Below are 26315 nucleotides of genomic sequence, written 5' to 3' on the forward strand. Positions count from 1 at the left end.
TTTCCTGTCCTGTTCTATCCTGGCACTCCTATCCTCATACTCTCGTCCTGTTCTATCCTGGTACTCCTGTCCTCATTCTCCTGTCATGGTCTATCCTGGTACACCTGTCCTCATTCTCCTGTCCTGTTCTATTCTGGTACTCCTATCCTCTTTCTCCTGTCCTGTTCTATCCTGGTACTCCTATCCTCTTTTTCCTGTCCTGTTCTATCCTGGCACTCCTATCCTCATACTCTCGTCCTGTTCTATCCTGGTACTCCTGTCCTCATTCTCCTGTCATGGTCTATCCTGGTACACCTGTCCTCATTCTCCTGTCCTGTTCTATTCTGGTACTCCTATCCTCTTTCTCCTGTCCTGTTCTATCCTGGTACTCCTATCCTCTTTTTCCTGTCCTGTTCTATCCTGGTACTCCTATCCTCGTACTCCTGTCCTGACCTACTACTCCTATCCTCATACTCCTGTCATGGTCTATTCTGGTACTTCTATCCTCATACTCCTGTCCTGTTTTATCCTGGTACTTCTATCCTCATACTCCTGTCATGGTCTATCCTGGTACTTCTATCCTCATACTCCTGTCATGGTCTATCCTGGTACTCCTGTCCTCATACTCCTGTCCTGTTCTGTTCTGGTACTCCTATCCTCATACTCCTGTCCTGTTCTATCCAGGTACTCCTGTCCTCATTCTCCTCCTGTCCTGTTCTATTCTGGTACTCCTGTCCTCATTCTCCTGTCCTGTTCTATTCTGGTACTCCTGTCCTCATTCTCCTGTCCTGTTCGATCCTGATACTCCTGTGCTCATTCTCCTGTCCTGTTCTATCCTGGTACTCCTATCCTCATACTCCTGTCCTGTTCTATCCTGGTACTCCTATCCTCATACTCATGTCCTGTTCTATCCTGGTACTCCTGTCCTCATTCTCCTGTCCTGTTCTATCCTGGTACTCCTGTCCTCATTCTCCTGTCCTGTTCTATTCTGGTACTCCTGTCCTCATTCTCCTGTTCTGTTCGATCCTGGTACTCCTATCCTCATACTCCTGTCATGGTCTATGCTGGTACTCCCACCCTGTTCAATCCTGGCACTGCTATCCTCATTTTCCAGTCCTGTTCTATCCTGGTACTCCTGTCTTCATACTCCTGTCATGGTCTATCCTGGCACTCCTACCCTCATTCTCCCCTCCTGTTCTATCCTGGTACTCCTATCCTCATACTCCTGTCCTGTTCTATCCTGGTACTCCTATCCTCCTGCTCCTGTCCTGTTCTATCCTGGTACTCCTGTCCTCATACTCCTGTCCTGTTCTATCCTGGTACTCCTGTCCTCATACTCCTGTCCTGTTCGATCCTGGTACTCCTATCCTCATACTTCTGTCATGATCTATCCTGGTACCCCTATCCTCATACTCCTGTCATGGTCTATGCTGGTACTCCCACCCTGTTCAATCCTGGTACTCCTATCCTCATTTTCCAGTCCTGTTCTATCCTGGTACTCCTGTGCTCATTCTCCTGTCCTGTTCTATCCTGGTACTCCTATCCTCATACTCATGTCTTGTTCTATCCTGGTACTCCTGTGCTCATTCCCCTGTCCTGTTCTATCCTGGTACTCCTATCCTCATACTCCTGTCCTGTTTTATCCTGGTACTCCTATCCTCATACTCCTATCATGGTCTATCCTGGTACTTCTATCCTCATACTCCTGTCATGGTCTATCCTGGTACTCCTGTCCTCATTCTCCTGTCCTGTTCTATTCTGGTACTCCTGTCCTCATTCTCCTGTCCTGTTCTATCCTGGTACTCCTGTCCTCATTCTCCTGTCCTGTTCTATCCTGGTACTCCTATCCTCATACTCCTGTCCTGTTCTATCCTGGTACTCCTATCCTCATTCTCCTATCCTGTTCTATTCTGGTACTCCTGTCCTCATACTCCTGTCATGGTCTATCCTGGTACTTCTATCCTCATACTCCTGTCCTGTTCTATCCTTATTCTCCTGTCCTGTTCTATCCTGGTACTCCTATCCTCATAATCCTGTCCTCATTCTCCTGTCCTGTTCTATCCTGGTACTCTTATCCTCATTTTCCAGTCCTGTTCTATCCTGGTACTCCTGTCCTCATACTCCCGTCCTGTTCCATCCTGGTACTCCTATCCTCATACTTCTGTCATGGTCTATCCTGGTACTTCTATCCTCATACTCCTGTCATGGTCTATCCTGGTACCCCTATCCTCATACTCATGTCTTGTTCTATCCTGGTACTCCTATCCTCATACTCCTGTCATGGTCTATCCTGGTGCTTCTATCCTCATACTCCTGTCATGGTCTATCCTGGTACTCCTATCCTCATACTCATGTCTTGTTCTATCCTGGTACTCCTGTGCTCATTCTCCTGTCCTGTTCTGTCCTGGTACTCCTATCCTCATACACCCGTCCTGTTCTGTCCTGATATTCTGTCCTCACGCACCCATCCTTTTCTACCCTTATACACTCGTGCTGTTCTATCCTGAAACTCCTGTCCTCATACCCCTGTCCCATTCTATCCAAATATAAATAAATATACACTCATCTTGTTGTATCCTAGTACTCCTATTCTCTCACATCTGTTCCATCCTGATACTCCTGTCCTGTTCTATCCTGGTACTCCTATCCTCATACTCCTGTCCTGTTCTATCCTGGTACTCCTATCCTCATACTCCTGTCCTGTTCTATCCTGGTACTCCTGTCCTCATACATCAGTCCTGTTTTATCCTGGTACTCCTATCCTCATTCTCCCGTCCTGTTCTATCCTGGTACTCCTATCCTCATACACCTGTCCTGTTTTATCTTGGTACTCCTATCCTCATACACCTGTCCTGTTCTATCCTGGTACTCCTATCCTCATAGTCCTGTCCTGTTCTATTCTGGTACTCCTGTCCTCATTCTCCTGTCCTGTTCTATCCTGGTACTCCTATCCTCATTTTCCAGTCCTGTTCTATCCTGGTACTCCTGTCCTCATACTCCTCTTGTCCTGTTCTATCCTGGTACTCCTATCCTCATTCTCCTGTCCTGTTCTATTCTGGTACTCCTATCCTCATACTCTCGTCCTGTTCTATCCTGGTACTCCTGTCCTCATTCTCCTGTCCTGTTCTATTCTGGTACTCCTATCCTCATTCTCCTGTCCTGTTTTATCCTGGTACTCCTATCCTCTTTTTCCAGTCCTGTTCTATCCTGGTACTCCTATCCTCATACTCTCGTCCTGTTCTATCCTGGTACTCCTGTCCTCATTCTCCTGTCCTGTTCTATTCTGGTACTCCTATCCTCATTCTCCTGTCCTGTTCTATCCTGGTACTCCTATCCTCTTTTTCCAGTCCTGTTCTATCCTGGTACTCCTATCCTCATTCTCCTGTCCTGTTCTATCCTGGTACTCCTGTCCTCATTCTCCTGTCCTGTTCTATTCTGGTACTCCTGTCCTCATTTTCCAGTCCTATTCTATCCTGGTACTCCTGTCCTCATACTCCTGTCATGGTCTATCCTGGCACTCCTATCCTCATACTCCTGTCATCGTCTATCCTGGTACTCCTATCCTCATACTCCTGTCATGGTCTATGCTGGTACTCCCACCCTGTTCAATCCTGGCACTGCTCTCCTCATTTTCCAGTCCTGTTCTATCCTGGTACTCCTATCCTCATACTCCTGTCATGGTCTATCCTGGAACTCCTGTCCTGTTCTATCCTGGTACTCCTGTCCTCATTCTCCTGTCCTGTTCTATTCTGGTACTCCTGTCCTCATTCTCCTGTCCTGTTCTATCCTGGTACTCCTATCCTCATACTCCTGTCATGGTCTATCCTGATACTCCTATCCTCATACTTCTGTCATGGTCTATCCTGGTACTTCAATCCTCACACTCCTGTCATGGTCTATCCTGGTACTCCTATCCTCATACTCCTGTCATGGTCTATCCTGGTACTCCTATCCTCATACTCGTGTCTTGTTCTATCCTCGTACTCCTGTGCTCATTCTCCTGTCCTGTTCTATCCTGGTACTCCTATCCTCATACTCATGTCTTGTTTTATCCTGGTACTCCTATCCTCATACTCATGTCTTGTTTTATCCTGGTACTCCTATCCTCATACTCCTGAGCTGTTCTATCCGGGTACTCCTGTCCTCATACTCCTCCTGTCCTATTCTATCCTGGTACTCCTATCCTCATACTCATGTCTTGTTTTATCCTGGTACTCCTGTCCTCATTCTCCTGTCCTGTTCTATCCTGGTACTCCTATCCTCATTTTCCAGTCCTGTTCTATCCTGGTACTCCTGTCCTCATTCTCCTGTCCTGTTCTATTCTGGTACTCCTATCCTCTTTTTCCAGTCCTGTTCTATCCTGGTACTCCTGTCCTCATACTCCTGTCCTGTTCTATCCTGGTACTTCTATCCTCACACTCCTGTCATGGTCTTTCCTGGTACTCCTATCCTCATACTCCTGTCATGGTCTATCCTGGTACCCCTATCCTCATACTCCTGTCATGGTCTTTGCTGGTACTCCCACCCTGTTCAATCCTGGCACTCCTATCCTCATTTTCCAGTCCTGTTCTATCCTGGTACTCCTGTCCTCATACTCCTGTCCTGTTCTATCCTGGTACTCCTATCCTCATTCTCCCCTCCTATTCTATCCTGGTACTCCTATCCTCATACTCATGTCTTGTTCTATCCTGGTACTCCTGTCCTCATTCTCCTGTCCTGTTCTATTCTGGTACTCCTGTCCTCATTCTCCTGTCCTGTTCTATCCTGGTACTCCTATCCTCATACTCCTGTCATGGTCTATCCTGGTAATCCTATCCTCATACTCCTGTCATGGTCTATCCTGGTACTCCCACCCTGTTCAATCCTGGCACTCCTATCCTCATTTTCCAGTCCTGTTCTATCCTGGTACTCCTATCCTCATACTCATGTCTTGTTCTATCCTGGTACTCCTGTACTCATTCTCCTGTCCTGTTCTATCCTGGTACTCCTATCCTCATACTTGTGTCTTGTTCTATCCTCGTACTCCTGTCCTCATTCTCCTGTCCTGTTCTATCCTGGTACTCCTGTCCTCATACTCCTCCTGTCCTATTCTATCCTGGTACTCCTGTCCTCATACTCCTCCTGTCCTATTCTATCCTGGTACTCCTGTCCTCATTCTCCTGTCCTGTTCTATCCTGGTACTCCTATCCTCATTTTCCAGTCCTGCTCTATCCTGGTACTCCTGTCCTCATACTCCTCCTGTCCTGTTCTATCCTGGTACTCCTGTCCTCATTCTCCTGTCCTGTTCTATTCTGGTACTCCTATCCTCTTTTTTCAGTCCTGTTCTATCCTGGTACTCCTGTCCTCATACTCCTGTCCTGTTCTATCCTGGTACTTCTATCCTCACACTCCTGTCATGGTCTTTCCTGGTACTCCTATCCTCATACTCCTGTCATGGTCTATCCTGGTACCCCTATCCTCATACTCCTGTCATGGTCTTTGCTGGTACTCCCACCCTGTTCAATCCTGGCACTCCTATCCTCATTTTCCAGTCCTGTTCTATCCTGGTACTCCTATCCTCATTCTCCCCTCCTATTCTATCCTGGTACTCCTATCCTCATACTCATGTCTTGTTCTATTCTGGTACTACTGTCCTCCTACTCCTGTCCTGTTCTATCCTGGTACTCCTATCCTCATTCTCCCCTCCTATTCTATCCTGGTACTCCTATCCTCATACTCATGTCTTGTTCTATCCTGGTACTCCTGTCCTCATTCTCCTGTCCTGTTCTATTCTGGTACTCCTGTCCTCATTCTCCTGTCCTGTTCTATCCTGGTACTCCTATCCTCATACTTCTGTCATGGTCTATCCTGGTACTTCAATCCTCACACTCCTGTCATGGTCTATCCTGGTACTCCTATCCTCATACTCCTGTCATGGTCTATCCTGGTACCCCTATCCTCATACTCCTGTCATGGTCTATGCTGGTACTCCCACCCTGTTCAATCCTGGCACTCCTATCCTCATTTTCCAGTCCTGTTCTATCCTGGTACTCCTGTCCTCATACTCCTGTCCTGTTCTATCCTGGTACTCCTATCCTCATACTCGTGTCTTGTTCTATCCTCGTACTCCTGTGCTCATTCTCCTGTCCTGTTCTATCCTGGTACTCCTATCCTCATACTCCTGTCCTGTTTTATCCTGGTACTCCTATCCTCATATTCCTGTCCTGTTTTATCCTGGTACTCCTATCCTCATACTCCTGTCATGGTCTATCCTGGTACTTCTATCCTCATACTCCTGTCATGGTCTATCCTGGTACTCCTATCCTCATACTCCTGTCCTGTTTTATCCTGGTACTCCTATCCTCATACTCCTGTCCTGTTCTATCCTGGTACTCCTATCCTCATACTCCAGTCCTGTTCTATCCTGGTACTCCTGTCCTCATACTCCTGAGCTGTTCTATCCTATTACTCCTGTCCTCATTCTCCTGTCCTGTTCTATCCTGGTACTCCTGTCCTCATACTCCTCCTGTCCTATTCTATCCTGGTACTCCTGTCCTCATTCTCCTGTCCTGTTCTATCCTGGTACTCCTGTCCTCATACTCCTCCTTTCCTGTTCTATCCTGGTACTCCTGTCCTCATTCTCCTGTCCTGTTCTATTCTGGTACTCCTATCCTCTTTTTCCAGTCTTGTTCTATCCTGGTACTCCTATCCTCATTTTCCAGTCCTGTTCTATCCTGGTACTCCTATCCTCATTTTCCAGTCCTGTTCTATCCTGGTACTCCTGTCCTCATACTCCTGTCCTGTTCTATCCTGGTACTCCTATCCTCATTCTCCCCTCCTATTCTATCCTGGTACTCCTATCCTCATACTCATGTCTTGTTCTATCCTGGTACTCCTATCCTCATACTCCTGTCCTGATCTATCCTGGTACTCCTATCCTCATACTCCTGTCATCGTCTATCCTGGTACTCCTATCCTCATACTCCTGTCATGGTCTATGCTGGTACTCCCACCCTGTTCAATCCTGGCACTGCTCTCCTCATTTTCCAGTCCTGTTCTATCCTGGTACTCCTGTCCTCATACTCCTGTCATGGTCTATCCTGGTACTCCTGTCCTCATACTCCTGTCATGGTCTATCCTGGTACTCCTGTCCTCATTCTCCTGTCCTGTTCTATCCTGGTACTCCTGTCCTCATTCTCCTGTCCTGTTCTATTCTGGCACTCCTGTCCTCATTCTCCTGTCCTGTTCTATCCTGGTACTCCTATCCTCATACTTCTGTCATGGTCTATCCTGGTACTTCAATCCTCACACTCCTGTCATGGTCTATCCTGGTACTCCTATCCTCATACTCCTGTCATGGTCTATCCTGGTACTTCAATCCTCACACTCCTGTCATGGTCTATCCTGGTACTCCTATCCTCATACTTCTGTCATGGTCTATCCTGGTACTTCAATCCTCACACTCCTGTCATGGTCTATCCTGGTACTCCTATCCTCATTCTCCCCTCATGTTCTATCCTGGTACTCCTATCCTCATACTCATGTCTTGCTCTATCCTGGTACTCCTGTGCTCATTCTCCCCTCATGTTCTATCCTGGTACTCCTATCCTCATACTCATGTCTTGCTCTATCCTGGTACTCCTATCCTCATTCTCCCCTCATGTTCTATCCTGGTACTCCTATCCTCATACTCATGTCTTGTTCTATCCTGGTACTCCTATCCTCATTCTCCCCTCCTATTCTATCCTGGTACTCCTATCCTCATACTCATGTCTTGTTCTATCCTGGTACTCCTGTCCTCATACTCCTGTCCTGTTCTATTCTGGTACTCCTGTCCTCATTCTCCTGTCCTGTTCTATCCTGGTACTCCTATCCTCATACTTCTGTCATGGTCTATCCTGGTACGTCTATCCTCATTCTCCCCTCATGGTCTATCCTGGTACTCCTATCCTCATACTCATGTCTTGTTCTATCCTGGTACTCCTGTCCTCATTCTCCTGTCCTGTTCTATTCTGGTACTCCTATCCTCATTCTCCTGTCCTGTTCTATCCTGGTACTCCTGTCCTCATACTCCTGTCCTGTTCTATTCTGGTACTCCTGTCCTCATTCTCCTGTCCTGTTCTATCCTGGTACTCCTATCCTCATACTCCTGTCATGGTCTATCCTGGTACTCCTATCCTCATTCTCCTGTCCTGTTCTATCCTGGTACTCCTATCCTCTTTTTCCAGTCCTGTTCTATCCTGGTACTCCTATCCTCATTTTCCAGTCCTGTTCTATCCTGGTACTCCTATCCTCATACTCCTGTCATGGTCTATCCTGGTACTTCTATCCTCATACTCCTGTCCTGTTCTATCCTGGTACTTCTATCCTCATACTCCTGTCCTGACCTGGTACTCCTGTCCTCATTCTCCTGTCCTGTTCTATTCTGGTACTCCTATCCTCATTCTCCTGTCCTGTTCTATCCTGGTACTCCTGTCCTCATACTCCTGTCCTGTTCTATTCTGGTACTCCTGTCCTCATTCTCCTGTCCTGTTCTATCCTGGTACTCCTATCCTCATACTCCTGTCATGGTCTATCCTGGTACTCCTATCCTCATTCTCCTGTCCTGTTCTATCCTGGTACTCCTATCCTCTTTTTCCAGTCCTGTTCTATCCTGGTACTCCTATCCTCATTTTCCAGTCCTGTTCTATCCTGGTACTCCTATCCTCATACTCCTGTCATGGTCTATCCTGGTACTTCTATCCTCATACTCCTGTCATGGTCTATCCTGGTACCTCTATCCTCATACTCCTGTCCTGTTCTATCCTGGTACTTCTATCCTCATACTCCTGTCCTGACCTGGTACTCCTGTCCTCATTCTCCTGTCCTGTTCTATCCTGGTACTCCTGTCCTCATACTCCTGTCCTGTTCTATCCTGGCACTCCTATCCTCATTCTCCCCTCATGTTCTATCCTGGTACTCCTATCCTCATACTCATGTCTTGTTCTATACTGGTACTCCTGTACTCATTCTCCTGTCCTGTTCTATCCTGGTACTCCTATCCTCATACTCATGTCTTGTTCTATCCTGGTACTCCTGTGCTCATTCTCCTGTCCTTTTTCTATCCTGGTACTCCTATCCTCATTTTCCAGTCCTGCTCTATCCTGGTACTCCTGTCCTCATACTCCTCCTGTCCTGTTCTATCCTGGTACTCCTGTCCTCATTCTCCTGTCCTGTTCTATTCTGGTACTCCTATCCTCATTCTCCTGTCCTGTTCTATCCTGGTACTCCTGTCCTCATACTACTGTCCTGTTCTATCCTGATACTCCTGTCCTCATTCTCCTGTCCTGTTCTATTCTGGTACTCCTGTCCTCATTCTCCTGTCCTGTTCTATCCTGGTACTCCTATCCTCATACTCCTGTCATGGTCTATCCTGGTACTCCTATCCTCATACTCCTGTCATGGTCTATCCTGGTACTTCTATCCTCATACTCCTGTCCTGTTCTATCCTGGTACTTCTATCCTCATACTCCTGTCCTGACCTGGTACTCCTGTCCTCATTCTCCTGTCCTGTTCTATCCTGGTACTCCTATCCTCATACTCATGTCCTGTTCTATCCTGGTACTCCTATCCTCATACTTCTGTCATGGTCTATCCTGGTACTTCTATCCTCACACTCCTGTCATGGTCTATCCTGGTACCCCTATCCTCATACTCCTGTCATGGTCTATGCTGGTACTCCCACCCTGTTCAATCCTGGCACTCCTATCCTCATTCTCCTGTCTTGTTCTATCCTGGTACTCCTATCCTCATTTTCCAGTCCTGTTCTATCCTGGTACTCCTGTCCTCATTCTCCCCTCCTGTTCTATCCTGGCACTCCTATCCTCATTCTCCCCTCCTGTTCTATCCTGGTACTCCTGTCCTCATACATCAGTCCTGTTCTGTCCTGGTACTCCTATCCTAATACTCCTGTCCTGTTCTATCCTGGTACTCCTATCCTCATACTCCTGTCCTGTTTTATCCTGGTACTCCTATCCTCATACTCCTGTCCTGTTCTATCCTGGTACTCCTATCCTCATTCTCCTGTCCTGTTCTATTCTGGTACTCCTGTCCTCATTGTCCAGTCCTGTTCTATCCTGGTACTCCAGTCCTCATACTCCTCCTGTCCTGTTCTATCCTGGTACTCCTGTCCTCATTCTCCTGTCCTGTTCTATCCTGGTACTCCTATCCTCATTTTCCAGTCCTGTTCTATCCTGGTACTCCTGTCCTCGTACTCCTCCTGTCCTGTTCTATCCTGGTACTCCTGTCCTCATTCTCCTGTCCTGTTCTATCCTGGTACTCCTGTCCTCATTCTCCTGTCCTGTTCTATCCTGGTACTCCTATCCTCATACTCCTGTCCTGACCTGGTACTCCTGTCCTCATTCTCCTGTCCTGTTCTATCCTGGTACTCCTATCCTCATTCTCCTGTCCTGTTCTATCCTAGTACTCCTATCCTCATTTTCCAGTCCTGTTCTATCCTGGTACTCCTATCCTCATACTCCGGTCATGGTCTATCCTGGTACTTCTATCCTCATACTCCTGTCATGGTCTATCCTGGTGCTTCTATCCTCATACTCCTGTCATGGTCTATCCTGGTACTTCTATCCTCATACTCCTGTCATGGTCTATCCTGGTACTTCTATCCTCATACTCCTGTCCTGTTCTATCCTGGTACTCCTATCCTCATACTCCTGTCCTGACCTGGTACTCCTGACCTCATTCTCCTGTCCTGTTCTATCCTAGTACTCCTATCCTCATTTTCCAGTCCTGTTCTATCCTGGTACTCCTATCCTCGTACTCCTCCTGTCCTGTTCTATCCTGGTACTCCTGTCCTCATTCTCCTGTCCTGTTCTATTCTGGTACTCCTGTCCTCATTCTCCTGTCCTGTTCTATCCTGGTACTCTTATCCTCATTTTCCTGTCCTGTTCTATCCTGGTACTCCTATCCTCATACTCCTGTCCTGTTCTATCCTGGTACTCCTATCCTCATTTTCCAGTCCTGTTCTATCCTGGTACTCCTATCCTCACACTCCTGTCATGGTCTATCCTGGTACCCCTATCCTCATACTCCTGTCATGGTCTATGCTGGTACTCCCACCCTGTTCAATCCTGGCACTCCTATCCTCATTTTCCAGTCCTGTTCTATCCTGGCACTCCTGTCCTCATACTCCTGTCCTGTTCTATCCTGGTACTCCTGTCCTCATTCTCCTGTCCTGTTCTATCCTGGTACTCCTATCCTCATTTTCCAGTCCTGTTCTATCCTGGTACTCCTATCCTCATACTCCTGTCCTGACCTGGTACTCCTGTCCTCATTCTCCTGTCCTGTTCTATCCTGGTACTCCTATCCTCATTCTCCTGTCCTGTTCTATCCTAGTACTCCTATCCTCATTTTCCAGTCCTGTTCTATCCTGGTACTCCTATCCTCATACTCCGGTCATGGTCTATCCTGGTGCTTCTATCCTCATACTCCTGTCATGGTCTATCCTGGTGCTTCTATCCTCATACTCCTGTCATGGTCTATCCTGGTACTTCTATCCTCATACTCCTGTCATGGTCTATCCTGGTACTTCTATCCTCATACTCCTGTCCTGTTCTATCCTGGTACTCCTATCCTCATACTCCTGTCCTGACCTGGTACTCCTGACCTCATTCTCCTGTCCTGTTCTATCCTAGTACTCCTATCCTCATTTTCCAGTCCTGTTCTATCCTGGTACTCCTATCCTCGTACTCCTCCTGTCCTGTTCTATCCTGGTACTCCTGTCCTCATTCTCCTGTCCTGTTCTATTCTGTTACTCCTGTCCTCATTCTCCTGTCCTGTTCTATCCTGGTACTCTTATCCTCATTTTCCTGTCCTGTTCTATCCTGGTACTCCTATCCTCATACTCCTGTCCTGTTCTATCCTGGTACTCCTATCCTCATTTTCCAGTCCTGTTCTATCCTGGTACTCCTATCCTCACACTCCTGTCCTGTTCTATCCTGGTACTCCTATCCTCATACTCCTGTCCTGTTCTATCCTGGTACTCCTATCCTCATTCTCCTGTTCTGTTCGATCCTGGTACCCCTATCCTCATACTCCTGTCATGGTCTATGCTGGTACTCCCACCCTGTTCAATCCTGGCACTCCTATCCTCATTTTCCAGTCCTGTTCTATCCTGGTACTCCTGTCCTCATACTCCTGTCCTGTTCTATCCTGGCACTCCTATCCTCAGTCTCCCCTCCTGTTCTATCCTGGTACTCCTATCCTCAGTCTCCCCTCCTGTTCTATCCTGGTACTCCTATCCTCATACTCATGTCTTGTTCTATCCTGGTACTCCTGTGCTCATTCTCCTGTCCTGTTCTATCCTGGTACTCCTATCCTCATACATCAGTCTTGTTCTGTCCTGGTACTCCTATCCTAATACTCCTGTCCTGTTCTATCCTGGTACTCCTATCCTCATACTCCTGTCATGGTCTATCCTGGTACTCCTATCCTCATACTCCTGTCATGGTCTATCCTGGTACTCCTGTCCTCATTTTCCAGTCCTGTTCTATCCTGGTACTCCTGTCCTCGTACTCCTCCTGTCCTGTTCTATCCTGGTACTCCTGTCCTCATTCTCCTGTCCTGTTCTATCCTGGTACTCCTGTCCAGTTCTATTCTGGTACTCCTATCCTCATTTTCCAGTCCTGTTCTATCCTGGTACTCCTATTCTCATACTCCTGTCATGGTCTATCCTGGTACTTCTATCCTCATACTCCTGTCCTGTTCTATTCTGGTACTCCTATCCTCATTCTCCTGTCCTGTTCTATTCTGGTACTCCTATCCTCATTCTCCTGTCCTGTTCTATCCTGGTACTCCTATCCTCATTCTCCTGTCCTGTTCTATCCTAGTACTCCTATCCTCATTTTCCAGTCCTGTTCTATCCTGGTGCTTCTATCCTCATACTCCTGTCATGGTCTATCCTGGTACTTCTATCCTCATACTCCTGTCCTGTTCTATCCTGGTACTCCTATCCTCATACTCCTGTCCTGACCTGGTACTCCTGTCCTCATTCTCCTGTCATGGTCTATCCTGGTACTCCTATCCTCATTTTCCAGTCCTGTTCTATCCTGGTACTCCTGTCCTCATACATCAGTCCTGTTCTATCCTGGTACTCCTGTGCTCATACTCCATCCTGACATGTTTGCATCCTCCTCCTCCTGCCCTCGTGCCGGTTTCCGATGTCTGGTATAAAGTTGTTGTTCCCTCTCTCCCCCCCGTCTAGGTCTGTGAAGGATCACTGGGCTGAGCAGATAGAGATGGAGGTACAGAGTGTAACCGTATACGAAGCTCAGACTGATTTTTTTTCTCTGTAATGTACAGATCACACACACCATAAAACTGCATAAGTAACAACTCCCTCATTTATTGCATTAGTTCTAGTGTGAAGTGTCGGGACACAATGTGCCGGTGAGCTGCACAAAAGCGGAGAGGAATCCGCTGTCCTCTACACTACTGAGTCTACATTAACCATTTACATATCTGCAATTCCCGAGCCTGTAACAGAGATAGCGGGCAGGCTCCATGCACAGAGCTCCGTGTGCAGCTCCGTGTGCAGCTCCGTGTGCAGCTCCGTGTGCAGCTCCGTGTGCAGCTCCGTGTGCAGCTCCGTGTGCTCCTCCGTGTGCTCCTCCGTGTGCCCCTCCATGTGCCGCTCCATGTTCAGCTTCGTGTGCTCCACTTTGTGCTGCTCAGTGTGCTTCACCTTGTGCAGATCAGTGTGCTTCACCTTGTGCAGATCAGTGTGCTTCACCTTGTGCAGATCAGTGTGCTCCACCTTGTGCAGATCCGTGTGAAGCTTCGTGTGCTCTTCCGTGTGCAGCTCCTTGTGTTCCTCCATGTGCAGCTCCGTGTGCTCCTCCATGTGCAGCTCCGTGTGCTCCTCCATGTGCAGCTTCTTGTGCTCCACTTTGTGCTGCTCCGTGTGCTCCACCTTGTGCAGCTCCGTGTGCAGCTCCGTGTGCAGCTCCGTGTGCAGCTCCGTGTGCAGCTCCGTGTGCTCCTCCGTGTGCAGCTCCGTGTGCAGCTCCTTGTGCTCCTCCATGTGCAGCTCCGTGTGCTCCTCCCTGTGCTCCTCCACATCATGGACGGCTTTGGAGCCGCCTTTCTTTCATGCATTTATCTGGTCCATAAAACACCAATGTATTGTGAGATTTTTTTTTCACGCAGACAAACGGTCCTGCGGAAAGAACCACATGCACTGAAACATTAGCTGTAATATGTCCGTGTACTTTGTGTGCTATGTCCTGACCATTTATACGCTCATCTGTATGAGCCCTCATAGTCAGTTGTTGTTCTCGTTCTCTTCCAGGAGTATCGGGCAGAGTTCATCAGTGAATGGAGGAAGCTGAATCTGGACGCCGTTGTCTGCCCCATGTTGGGTCCAGCCTATAACATTGGTTATCCTGGGAGACTGCTCGGTAAATATGTGGGGCCATTCACTGCTCTCTTCCATTATTTAGCTTTTGAGGTGTGGTCAGCGCTCACATCATCATGACATTGGTGGTCAGTTTCTCAGGAGTCGCGGTGGTTAGCGTACAACCATTGATGTGTATGGTGATTGATTGTGGATGACACCAATGACCCTAACCTTGCCCATGGAAAGCTCTGGCTTCCTGCAGTGGGTGACCATATTCTTCTTCTCTGTGTTGTTACGCTCGCGCTCGGACTGACTGGCGTGAGCTTGATTAGTGATCCCACTGGACCATGAATCGAGGAGTGCCTGGAGGGGCGTAACTAAGTATCTACCCGGTCCGACCAAGGTCGCACAGCGGCTCAATCGACTCCGTGAACCAGGGAGGAACCGAGCAGAGGGACCGGGTGCTACTACAGGTCAGACCCCGGTCACAGCTGTTGACCCACACCGGGGAATGCAGGAACAGGCAGGTTAGACTGGCATATAGACAGGTGGGTACTGGCAAGCACAGCTGGTATGCAGACAGGTGGATATTGACAGGCACGGCTGGTATGCAGATAGTTGGGCACTGGCAGGCACGGCTGGCGTGCAGACAGGTGGGCACAGGCAGGCACGGCTGACATGCAGAGAGGCAGGTACTGGCAGGTAAGAACGTAGACAGGATAGGGACCAGTACAGACTGGGATACAGGAATGGAGCCGCAGGTGCGGTAGACAAGCAGAGCGGAGCAAAACCTGCAGGTGCGGTAGACAAGCAGAGCGGCGCAAAATCCGCAGGTGCGGTAGACAAGCGGAGCAGAGCAAAACCCGCAAGTGCGGTAGACAAGCAGAGCAGAGCAAAACCGCAGGGTCGGTAAACAAGCAGAGCAAAACCCGCAGATGCTGTGAACAAGCGGAGCAGAGCAAAACCGCAGATGCGGTGAACAAGCAAAGCAGAGAAAAACCCACAGATGCGGTAAACAAGCAGAGCAGAGCAAAACCCGCAGATGCGGTGGACAAGCAGAGGAGAGCAAAACCGCAGATGCGGTGAACAAGCAAAGCAGGGAAAAACCCGCAGATGCGGTGAACAAGCAAAGCAGAGCAAAACCCGCAGATGCGGTGAACAAGCAAAGCAGAGCAAAACCCGCAGATGCGGTGAACAAGCAAAGCAGAGCAAAACCCGCAGATGCGGTGAACAAGCAAAGCAGAGCAAAACCCGCAGATGCGGTGAACAAGCAAAGCAGAGCAAAACCCGCAGATGCGGTGAACAAGCAAAGCAGAGCAAAACCCGCAGATGCAGTGAACAAGCAAAGCAGAGCAAAACCGCAGGTGCGGTGAACAAGCAGAGCAAAGCAAAACCCGCAGATGCGGTAGACAGGACAGGGCTCTGTTCACATGGAACAGACTGGAAAACACAAGAAGATAGCTGGAACACAGGAGTTAGATACAGAGGCAGGGAAACAGAATGAGCAGAACCAGATGCTACTTCATTGCAAGTACCTTGTGTGCGAGTGGAAAAAAAGCTCACAAACCGAAGTACAGAGACAACGAGTTGGAGTTAGGTGCAGGTTAAGATACTGCAGGAAAAGGGGAAGGTACAGACATAGAGACAAACAGGTAATGGACAATGACACTGTTCAGACAGGATCTGAACCAGGAACAAGATACAGGAACGAGCCTGGGAACTCAGCCCCCAGGGTGGCGGAAACTGACTAGAAGTCACAGGTACAGGTAACAGGCCTGGGTATACAGCCCCCAGGGTGGCAGAAACAGACTAGATACAGGACAGGACCTGGCAACTCAGTTGTAAGAAACACACAGATGGAAAGTGTTGTTCAGGGGGTTTAAGTATCCAGTGACTCACAGCAATAGGCTGGGGACACATTAGGACTGCACACACTGTAGCTTTAAGAATCAGGAAGCAACAGCGCCGTCGCCCTAAGCCAGCAGACAAGAGACATACAAACAGCAGGTACTGGAGCAAAGTGTGCAGCCTGGCCTGATAGGTAAGATTGCGGTCTTGCATGGTGGGAGGTGGTAAGCCATGCAAGTGACGCGCCCCTGGGCCTACTTGGTGTAGCGTTGCGCACGCGGGGACTACCCGGAGCCGGGCCTGTTGGGGGTAGTAGTCTCGTGGCGGTGACCCGGTCCGTGCCCAGGGAGTCAAACTGTGTGGCTGAGTGTTAGCAGTAGATGTTGGACGACTACGCCACCCGTTGAATGCAGCTATGGAGCTGCCGCTGCAGGGCAGACCGCTGAGGCCGGTGGAAGGATTGTGCAGCGTGGATGGTATAACCCCCAACGGGAGGGGTATGGCCTCAGGGCAGCCGACGTGGATGATGGGGGTAGCAGGAACCACTCAGAGACGATGCGGTGTAGTTCAGGGTCTTTACTGGTGATAAAGATAGACCCTCCCGGAGTACTGGCTAGCGATCGGGGCCTGGTCAGTCTTTGAGCAGATGGGATTTCCCCTGGCCAGGCGGAGTTGTAGGCCTCCCCAACTAATTGTACTCTTCTGGCTACCTTGCTAGAGGCGGGTAAAAGTAGCCCACGTCCCTGAGTGTACCGTGTGGTGCTCACCCGTATGGCCGGTGACTCGGGGCCTTCTAGTGGCTTCCGCTCCACGACGGCGGTGCTGGTCCCACGCGTGTGACCGTGCCTTCGGGTTTCTTGGCCAGAGGACCTGAAATCCCCTGCCGGGTCCGGTGGTAACTCTTCAATCAGGGCGAGCTCTTCAGCTGCCAGCCCCTGATTCCTTGTAGCACTGCTCCCACTGAGCTCCTGATCTCTCTTTCCTATAGCTGCTCCTCTTCTTAACTCTACTCTTCTCTAACTAACCCTGCCTCAGCCCCAGTTTTATATAGGGGAAGTTCTTCCCCTCCCAGGACTGGGCAGGAGGTGTGGCATGCATAGGATTCCTGACCAAGAGACCTCCCACCTGCTCTCAGACGTAATATCTCTATCACTGTGGCAACCAGACCCCTGGGGTGTCACATTCCCCCCCCTAGTGAAATTTAGTACTCCGGGACTAAACATACTTTTGTAAAACATAACAAGTAAAAACAGAAACAGTACAATAAAGAAAAAAAACACATTAGGATGGTCACGGCATGTCCGCAACCGGGTGCAGTCTTTGAAGAAAACAAAGGTGTCCATTTCACCAAAACAGGGAGACGTAACCAGGTAGGGGTCTGTCCTGCCCCGAGTCCTTATCAGTCTTTTAGTCCGTCCTGGGTTACGCTCCAACATATGTACAAAGGATTCCCGGTAAATCCACCAAAGACTCCTATGAAATAACTAGAAACACATAATTATTTACAAGTAACAGAAAACAGGTAAATACAAATAAACAGTTTAAACATTTAGATCCTCCACCGTACGGGCAGCTGGCCTCTAGTGACCCTAGTGGACCTACGGAGCTGGCTGACTGGTCCTGTGCTACAGGGTATAGGAGCTGTCAAGGGTAAACTGGGCAGCCGTCTACGGACTCTTTGGCTCACTAGGGGTATGGCAGGCTCACTATAAGCAGAGGGTTGATTCTCCTGGTCTGCTTGTGTGGGGTCTTCTGCCTCCTGGACCGGCTGTTCTTCCAGTTCTACCTGTGTCTCCGTAGGCACTTGGGATGCTGGTTGGAGGAACGTGAGGACGGGTACCACAACAGCACCATTGACTTGAGTCCAAGACCGAGGGAAGTCTCCGAGCACAGTACTAATCATATCTTCCCTTTCCTCTACGGGTCGAGGGTCTTCTTGTTCCTCTTCAGGGTTCCGTAGCTGTTCGGGACACTTCTTCAGGTGATCCCGGGATACAATGGCTGTGGTTTCCCCTCCGTCTTTACTGATTGTACAGATCTTCGGGTTGTCGTGGCTTGAGGGCAGTACGGTGTACGGGTTCTTCTCCCACTGGTCGTCCAACTTGTGGAGCCGTCTTTTCCTCTTCAAGACCTGCTCTCCGGGCACCAGGGGAACAGCGGGAGCATACTGGTTGTAAGTTTTCTCTTGTCTTTCCCTAGCTTGACAGAGACTTCGCTCCACGCTCTCCTGTACTTTCCGGTACTGCTGCTGCCTCTCTGTGTCCCAGTCTGCTTCTGGTGAAGTGTCCTCAGGTGTCAGGACTCCCATCTCCAGATCAACAGGAAGCTTACCAGGTCTTGCCCTCATTAGGTAAGCCGGGGTACAGTTGGTGGAACCTACAGGGATGTGGTTGTATAGGTCCACCAGGTCGGGCAGCTTTTCAGGCCACAGACTAAGTTCTTCCAGGGGCAATGTTTTCAGAAGATCTATCACCACCTGGTTCATTTTCTCACAAAGTCCATTAGTTTGCGGGTGATAGGGTGTTGTCCTTATCTTCCGGCAGCCATACAGGGTGCAGAACTCCTGGAAGACTTCCGCTTCAAAGGCAGGCCCCTGGTCCGTCAGCACCTGTTCCGGGTATCCGTGCGGATGGCAGAAGTGCTGCTGGAAGGCTCTAGCTGCTGTTTGAGCCGTTAAGTCCTTGACGGGGACGAAAACCAAGAACCGGGAGTAGTGATCCACGATGGTTAACGCGTAGACGTAGCCACTTCTGCTTGGGGTCAGTTTTACATGATCCAAGGCTACCAGTTCCAACGGCTGTCTGGTGATGATGGACTGCAGGGGAGTCTTCTGGCTGGCACGGTCCCTCCTTCTTAGGTTGCATGGGCCACAGTCTCTGCACCACCTCTCGATGGTTCCTCTCATGCCTACCCAATGGAACCGCCCGCGCAGCAGGAACTCCAGCTTCTTCCATCCGAAGTGCCCAGCTCCGTCGTGGTATGCCTCCATCACCATAGCTGCGTCTCTTCTTGGCACCACTACTTGCCAGATTAGTTCATGCGTCCGGGAGTTAACCATTCTGCGGCACAACTTCCCCTTGTAAAGGAACAATCGACTCTTCTCAGCCCACAGTTGCTTGGCTTCCTCCAGAGCGTTTGGGTCAAGGCGTGCATCTGGCCGAGTCAGCATCTCCTTTACCAGTCGGACGGCAGGGTCACTGTCTTGCGTCTCCGCCCAGTTGTAATGAGGTAATGGGTTGAACGTAGCGGATTGCTTACTCCTTACACGGTGGGAATACTGGATAGTCCCATGACGGTGGAACGCGGGGAGTTCAACTTCTTCCAGTTCCTCTGAATCTTCCCCTACGTCCGGTATGTTCGGCATCCTGGACAGGGCATCCGCGTTGGTATTGGAGCGTCCTGCCCGGTATTTGATTGTAAACTCATAGTTGGACAAGCGGGCCATCCATCTCTGCTCTAGGGCACCGAGTCTTGCAGTGTCCAGGTGTGTCAACGGGTTGTTATCCGTGTACACGGTGAACCGGGAAGCAGCGAGGTAGTGCTTAAAGCGTTCGGTGACTGCCCACACCACTGCCAGGAACTCTAGCTTAAATGAGCTGTAATTCTCAGGGTTTCTTTCGGTGGGTCGCAGTTTTCGGCTGGCGTAAGCAATTACCCGTTCCTTCCCCTGCTGGATCTGGGACAGTACGGCTCCTAGCCCAATGTTACTGGCGTCGGTGTAGAGGATAAAGGGCTGGCTATAATCCGGGTACGCCAGGATTTCATCCCCCGTGAGGGCCATCTTCAGCTGGCGGAAGGACTCTTCTTCCAGCTTCTCCCATCTGAAGGGTGGCTTCTGGTTCTTGGCCTTCCTGGACTGGCCTATCAGGAGGTCCTGCATAGGAGCTGCCTTTTTGGTGAAACCGGGAATGAACCTTCGGTAGTAGCCTACCAACCCGAGGAACTGCCTCACTTCCTTTACGCTGGAGGGGCTTGGCCATTCCTTAATTGCGGTGATCTTATCAGGGTCGGGAGCCACTCCGTCAGCACTCACCACGTGTCCCAGGTACTGCACCTTTGGCTTCAGGAGGTGACACTTGGAAGGTTTCACCTTTAGGCCGTAACTTGCCAGAGCTTCGAACACTTCCGCCAGGTGTTTCAGGTGGTCCTCGTAGGTCTTGGAATAGACGATGACATCGTCCAGGTATAACAGGACCGTCTCAAAGTTTCGGTGTCCCAGACAGCATTCCATCAATCGCTGGAAGGTTCCTGGTGCGTTGCAGAGTCCGAACGGCATGCAGGTAAACTCGCTAAGTCCCATCGGGGTGGTGAATGCGGTCTTCTCCCTGTCCGCCTCTGCTACAGGAACCTGCCAGTACCCGCTAGTGAGATCCAAGGTGGAGAAGAAGTTAGCAGATTTTAAAGCAGCCAAGGACTCCTCTATTCTTGGTAAGGGGTACGCATCTTTGTGTGTGATACGGTTAATTTTCCGGTAATCTACACACATTCTCATGGTGTTGTCTTTCTTTTTGACCAAGACTAGTGGAGCTGCCCAGGGGCTACAGCTATCCCTGATTACCCCAGCCTCCTTCATGTCTCTAAGCATCCCCTTGGCGTGTTGGTAGTGTGCAGGGGGTACGGGTCGATACCTCTCTTTTATGGGAGGATGGTCTCCCGTGGGGATGTGGTGTTCTACCCCCTTGACTCGCCCGAAGTCTAACGGGTGTTTACTAAACACTCTCTCGTACTCTCGAACCACCCGGTAGACTCCCTGTTTCTGGTGGGAGGGAGTGGAGTCAGTACCCAAATGTAGTTGCTGACACCAATCCTCCATTATTTTCGTAGAGCCGTTACCTTCCTCCGGGTGAGATGGAGGCAAGGGTTCCACAGACTGTATAGAATTTTGGTTGATAGTATATAATTTGGCTAGCGTAGCATACCGGGGCAGGTATACTTCCCTTTTCCCGATATTTATTATACGAACGGGCACCCTCCCATGGCGTACATCAACTACCCCCCGTGCTGTCAAAATGGTGGGCCTACTGTCTGAGAAGACTGGTTCTACCATGGCCTGGTAATCTCTACCTCTCAGACCAATAGCTGCCCGGCACCAAATCATCATTTCACTTTTCGGGGGCATGGCAATAGGGAAAGGGTCACACATTCTTACGCTACCAATCTCACCACCGGAGAGTTCCACCTGTTGCCGTCGCATCAGTGCCCGGATCTCTTTCTGGAGCACTCGCTGCTGGCCGGAGCTGGCGTTCTTGGCAACCTGCTGTAAAATGAAAATCACCTCTGCAAGACAATTTTCAATCACATTAGTTCCTAGAGTTATCTTTGGGTGACTCTCGCGCTTGTCAATGTCTACAATGATCAGTCCCTGTGCTGCCAGTTCGACTCTACCGATTTTAATGGTCATTTCTTTAAATCCGATCTGTGGCACGGGCTGACCATTACTGGCGATGATACTCAAGTCGTCGTCTGGATAGCGGGTTATATCCGAGTCATTCCAGTACTGCTTGAAGAGCACGTACGGGATGGTGGTGACCTGTGACCCGGTGTCCAGTAGGGCACTCATAGGGATGCCATCCAGTACCACAGGCAAGACTGGACGTCCTCCCACATATTTGTCGCGCCAGTTCGATGGGCCTGGTGATCGTTTTCCTGGGGGTTGGCCCTCTACCCCAGGTTGTGCCAGTTTAAAGGACAGTACCTTGCCATATGTCCGGGTTGATTGCAGCGGCGGCAGATAGGTTGTCCGTCCTCGTTGTACCGGTCGCTGGGTCTTCCTCTGGCCGGTGGGGTCCTCCTTGGTCGACGCCACGGGATGTCCTCCGGTCCGGATGCCAGCTGGATCTTCCCTGGAGTGGAAACCTGTAAAGACTGCACAGTTCGGGTTAGCGCAGCAACGCTTTTAGCTAGCTCTTGGACCTGATGGTGCAGGTCCGGAGCCGGGTCATTGTTCAAAGCCTGCGCATCAGCCCCCACAGGCCCTGCCGACAAGGGCGCCGCCTCCTGGTGGTAAGTGATAGCTGGGCGCCTGTGGGTCACAACGCCACCCGGTGTCGGTTCTCGGAGCACCCGGATGGCTCTGTCCTTGAACTGTGGAAAGTCCAGATGAGGATCCTGTAAGGCTATGGCCCGCAACTGGGTTCGGTGGACATTGCAATATAGTCCCTCTATAAATTGCTCTGTCAACAGCCTGTCCTCGTTTCCCACGCTGTCAGGGTCGGTCTGCTTAATGGCTCTCAGGGCCTCTTGTAGGTTTAGTGCATAGTCCCTTATACTCTCATGTGCTCGCTGCTTGCACCCATAGAATCTAAGCTTAATCTCGGCTGAGGTGCGGGTATCAAAGGTGTCCCTCAGCCGGGTTAGTATCCCTGCGACAGTCCTCCTCCCAGGTGGCCAGGACTTTACCTCCCTTTGGGCTGCCCCGGTTAGTTGGGCCACCAGGATGCCCACTTTTTGCTCTTCTGTGAGGGGGTACACCAGGAAGAGGCTATCCAGCTTTTCTTTAAAGTCATTCAGGGTATGTGATTCCCCTGAGTATTGGGGTAGCCAGGCTGCTCCCGGGATATAGGGCATGGTGAAAGGCATGACTGCAGCAGCGGTGGCGCTGGCGGGGGTTGAGGCAGTGAAGCTCTCCTCCGTATCCGACATCTTTCTCCCCCCCCCTAGTGGACCGTGGCCTACCTTGCGATGATCCTCTTCCGTAGGCCGCGGCTCCGCAGTGGATCGTCAGGGTTGAGGACCTTCCGTCGCGCTCCTGTGACGTCGGCGTCTGCTGGGCTCCTTCCAGGACCTTACGCAACGTCCGGACGTGAGGCGGGGCTTCAGTTCTCGCGCGCTTTTGGAGTCCACGCCCCTCTTCTTCCCGCGCGGCGTCTTCAAGATGGCGTCCAACGGCGGGAAAACTCCACGGATGGCGGGAAGAAGGCAGAAGATGGCGCCGGATGGCGGGAAAACTTCGCGGATGGCGGGAAGAAGGTAGAAGATGGCGCCGGATGGCGGGAAACCTCCACGGATGGCGGGAATCTTCCACGGATGGCGGGAATCTTCACCACTGGTAAGTTTGAACAGTCTCTTTCAGGCACGCAGTACCCGGTGGTTGCGGGTACGGAATCCTGCCGACTACGCCAAAAGTTGACGCGCCCCTGGGCCTACTTGGTGTAGCGTTGCGCACGCGGGGACTACCCGGAGCCGGGCCTGTTGGGGGTAGTAGTCTCGTGGCGGTGACCCGGTCCGTGCCCAGGGAGTCAAACTGTGTGGCTGAGTGTTAGCAGTAGATGTTGGACGACTACGCCACCCGTTGAATGCAGCTATGGAGCTGCCGCTGCAGGGCAGACCGCTGAGGCCGGTGGAAGGATTGTGCAGCGTGGATGGTATAACCCCCAACGGGAGGGGTATGGCCTCAGGGCAGCCGACGTGGATGATGGGGGTAGCAGGAACCACTCAGAGACGATGCGGTGTAGTTCAGGGTCTTTACTGGTGATAAAGATAGACCCTCCCGGAGTACTGGCTAGCGATCGGGGCCTGGTCAGTCTTTGAGCAGATGGGATTTCCCCTGGCCAGGCGGAGTTGTAGGCCTCCCCAACTAATTGTACTCTTCTGGCTACCTTGCTAGAGGCGGGTAAAAGTAGCCCACGTCCCTGAGTGTACCGTGTGGTGCTCACCCGTATGGCCGGTGACTCGGGGCCTTCTAGTGGCTTCCGCTCCACGACGGCGGTGCTGGTCCCACGCGTGTGACCGTGCCTTCGGGTTTCTTGGCCAGAGGACCTGAAATCCCCTGCCGGTCGGTTTCTGCTGCTGGGTAAGGATTAGTCCCCACAGCCTCGGACTCCGGGTCCGGTGGTAACTCTTCAATCAGGGCGAGCTCTTCAGCTGCCAGCCCCTGATTCCTTGTAGCACTGCTCCCACTGAGCTCCTGATCTTTCTTTCCTATAGCTGCTCCTCTTCTTAACTCTACTCTTCTCTAACTAACCCTGCCTCAGCCCCAGTTTTATATAGGGGAAGTTCTTCCCCTCCCAGGACTGGGCAGGAGGTGTGGCATGCATAGGATTCCTGACCAAGAGACCTCCCACCTGCTCTCAGACGTAATATCTCTATCACTGTGGCAACCAGACCCCTGGGGTGTCACACAAGCACACCTCCAGGGATGTTACAGGTGTCCATCCATATCTACAGTTGAAACGTTGCTATAGATCTGTCTTCAATTAATCCCGAAGTTGTTGTGTGCGGGAGACCAGAAGGGAAACTTACCTTCTGTTACAAAGTCTTATTTCTCAAAAATAATGACATCACTTCCATCTTGTAAAATAATGACATCACTTCCATCTTGGGTAATGACATCACTTCCATCTTGGGTAATGACATCACTTCCATCTTGGGTAATGACATCACTTCCATCTTGGGTAATGACATCACTTCCATCTTGGGTAATGACATCACTTGTATCTAATGTAATGACATCACTTCCATCTTGTGTAATGACATCACTTCCGTCTTGTATAATGACATCACTTCCATCTAATGTAATGACATCACTTCCTTCTTATATATTGACATCACTTCCATCTTGTATATTGACATCACTGCCATCTTGGGTAATGACATCACTTCCATCCTATATAATGACATCACTTCCATCCTATATAATGACATCACTTCCATCCTATATAATGACATCACTTCCATTCTATATAATGACATCACTTCCATTCTATATAATGACATCACTTCCATTCTATGTGGTGACATATGTTTGGGCCTTCAGGTTCTGTGCTCTGGTTGCAGTGTCTGGATACAGGGGGCAAGTAGAGGGGCTCTAGCCATGTGAGGGGTCCGTGGATCAGGGCCACCTTAGGATTTTGCCTTATCTATAAAATTTCTGCGTAGCTACAGAAGATAAAAAGGCAAAGAGATCAGAAATCCCAGTAGAAGATCTGATGTTGTCTCTTTTATGACCCCTCAGCTCCGATCTCCTGCACCATGGTCTACAACATCACACAGTTCCCGGCTGGAGCCATACCTTTTGGTTCTGTTACCCCAGAAGATGAGAAGGAACTGAAAAGTTACAGAGGCTTCAACAACGACCCCTGGGACAAGCTCTACAAAAAGGTGAGTACAAGGGCAGGAGACAGGAGGGACGAAGAGAGTAACAGCTTACCGCCCATCAGAGCCGGTGTTTCTCGTGCTGTCACACAGATGACAGCGTGGGAACAAGCTGATGTTCGGGCCCCGCCATTCATTTGAATGATGTCTGGGTTCGTGTTCGAGTTCTGGTACTATTCTAGAACCCGAAGCAAACCTCTTTTTAGTTGTTAGGCCAACCTTTGGATGTTGGGGTCCGGCAGGTTTGGCCAATCACTGCTCTCTGTATATGATGGTGTACTGCCTCCTCTGATGACTCTAAATATAATGGTGTGTTTCTCCTCTTCTGCTCCCTCTGGTGACCTGATCTGTATATTAGCCATCTCTTCTGCTTTGTCTTGTGACTCTGTATATAACTATGTGTTTCACCTCTGCCGCCCCCTCTGGTGACTCTATGAATTTATTAGTGAGTTTCGCCTCTTCTGCTCCCTCTGGTGACTCTCTATGAATTTATTGGTGAGTTTCGCCTCTTCTGCCCCCTCTGGTGACTCTCTATGAATTTATTGGTGAGTTTCGCCTCTTCTGCTCCCTCTGGTGACTCTCTATGAATTTATTGGTGAGTTTCGCCTCTTCTGCCCCCTCTGGTGACTCTCTATGCATTTATTGGTGAGTTTCGCCTCTTCTGCCCCCTCTGGTGACTCTCTATGCATTTATTGGTGAGTTTCGCCTCTTCTGCTCCCTCTGGTGACTCTCTATGAATTTATTGGTGAGTTTCGCCTCTTCTGCCCCCTCTGGTGACTCTCTATGCATTTATTGGTGAGTTTCGCCTCTTCTGCTCCCTCTGGTGACTCTCTATGCATTTATTGGTGAGTTTCGCCTCTTCTGCCCCCTCTGGTGACTCTCTATGCATTTATTGGTGAGTTTCGCCTCTTCTGCCCCCTCTGGTGACTCTCTATGCATTTATTGGTGAGTTTCGCCTCTTCTGCCCCCTCTGGTGACTCTCTATGCATTTATTGGTGAGTTTCGCCTCTTCTGCCCCCTCTGG

General features: G+C 50.2%; 1 protein-coding gene across 3 annotated transcripts in view; it reads left to right on the forward strand.

The window, feature by feature from the left end:
- The window catches only part of LOC141189462 (vitamin D3 hydroxylase-associated protein-like), a 79500-nt gene that overhangs the window by 52315 nt on the left and 870 nt on the right, over positions 1-26315 (forward strand). For 2 of the 3 annotated variants that reach the window (XM_073661146.1, XM_073661147.1), the window contains 4 exons: positions 13217-13256; positions 14303-14411; positions 14683-14823; positions 25152-25297. In XM_073661146.1, coding sequence (XP_073517247.1) covers positions 13217-13256; positions 14303-14411; positions 14683-14823; positions 25152-25297 — 436 coding nt within the window. The remainder of the gene's footprint in view (positions 1-13216; positions 13257-14302; positions 14412-14682; positions 14824-25151; positions 25298-26315) is intronic. The other variant, XM_073661148.1, reaches the window with a different exon arrangement.

The sequence above is a fragment of the Phyllobates terribilis genome, unplaced genomic scaffold, assembly GCF_046119375.1.
Source record: "Phyllobates terribilis strain yellow unplaced genomic scaffold, ASM4611937v1 Scaffold_2__4_contigs__length_985480577, whole genome shotgun sequence".
In the NCBI taxonomy this organism is placed as follows: Eukaryota; Metazoa; Chordata; class Amphibia; order Anura; family Dendrobatidae; genus Phyllobates; species Phyllobates terribilis.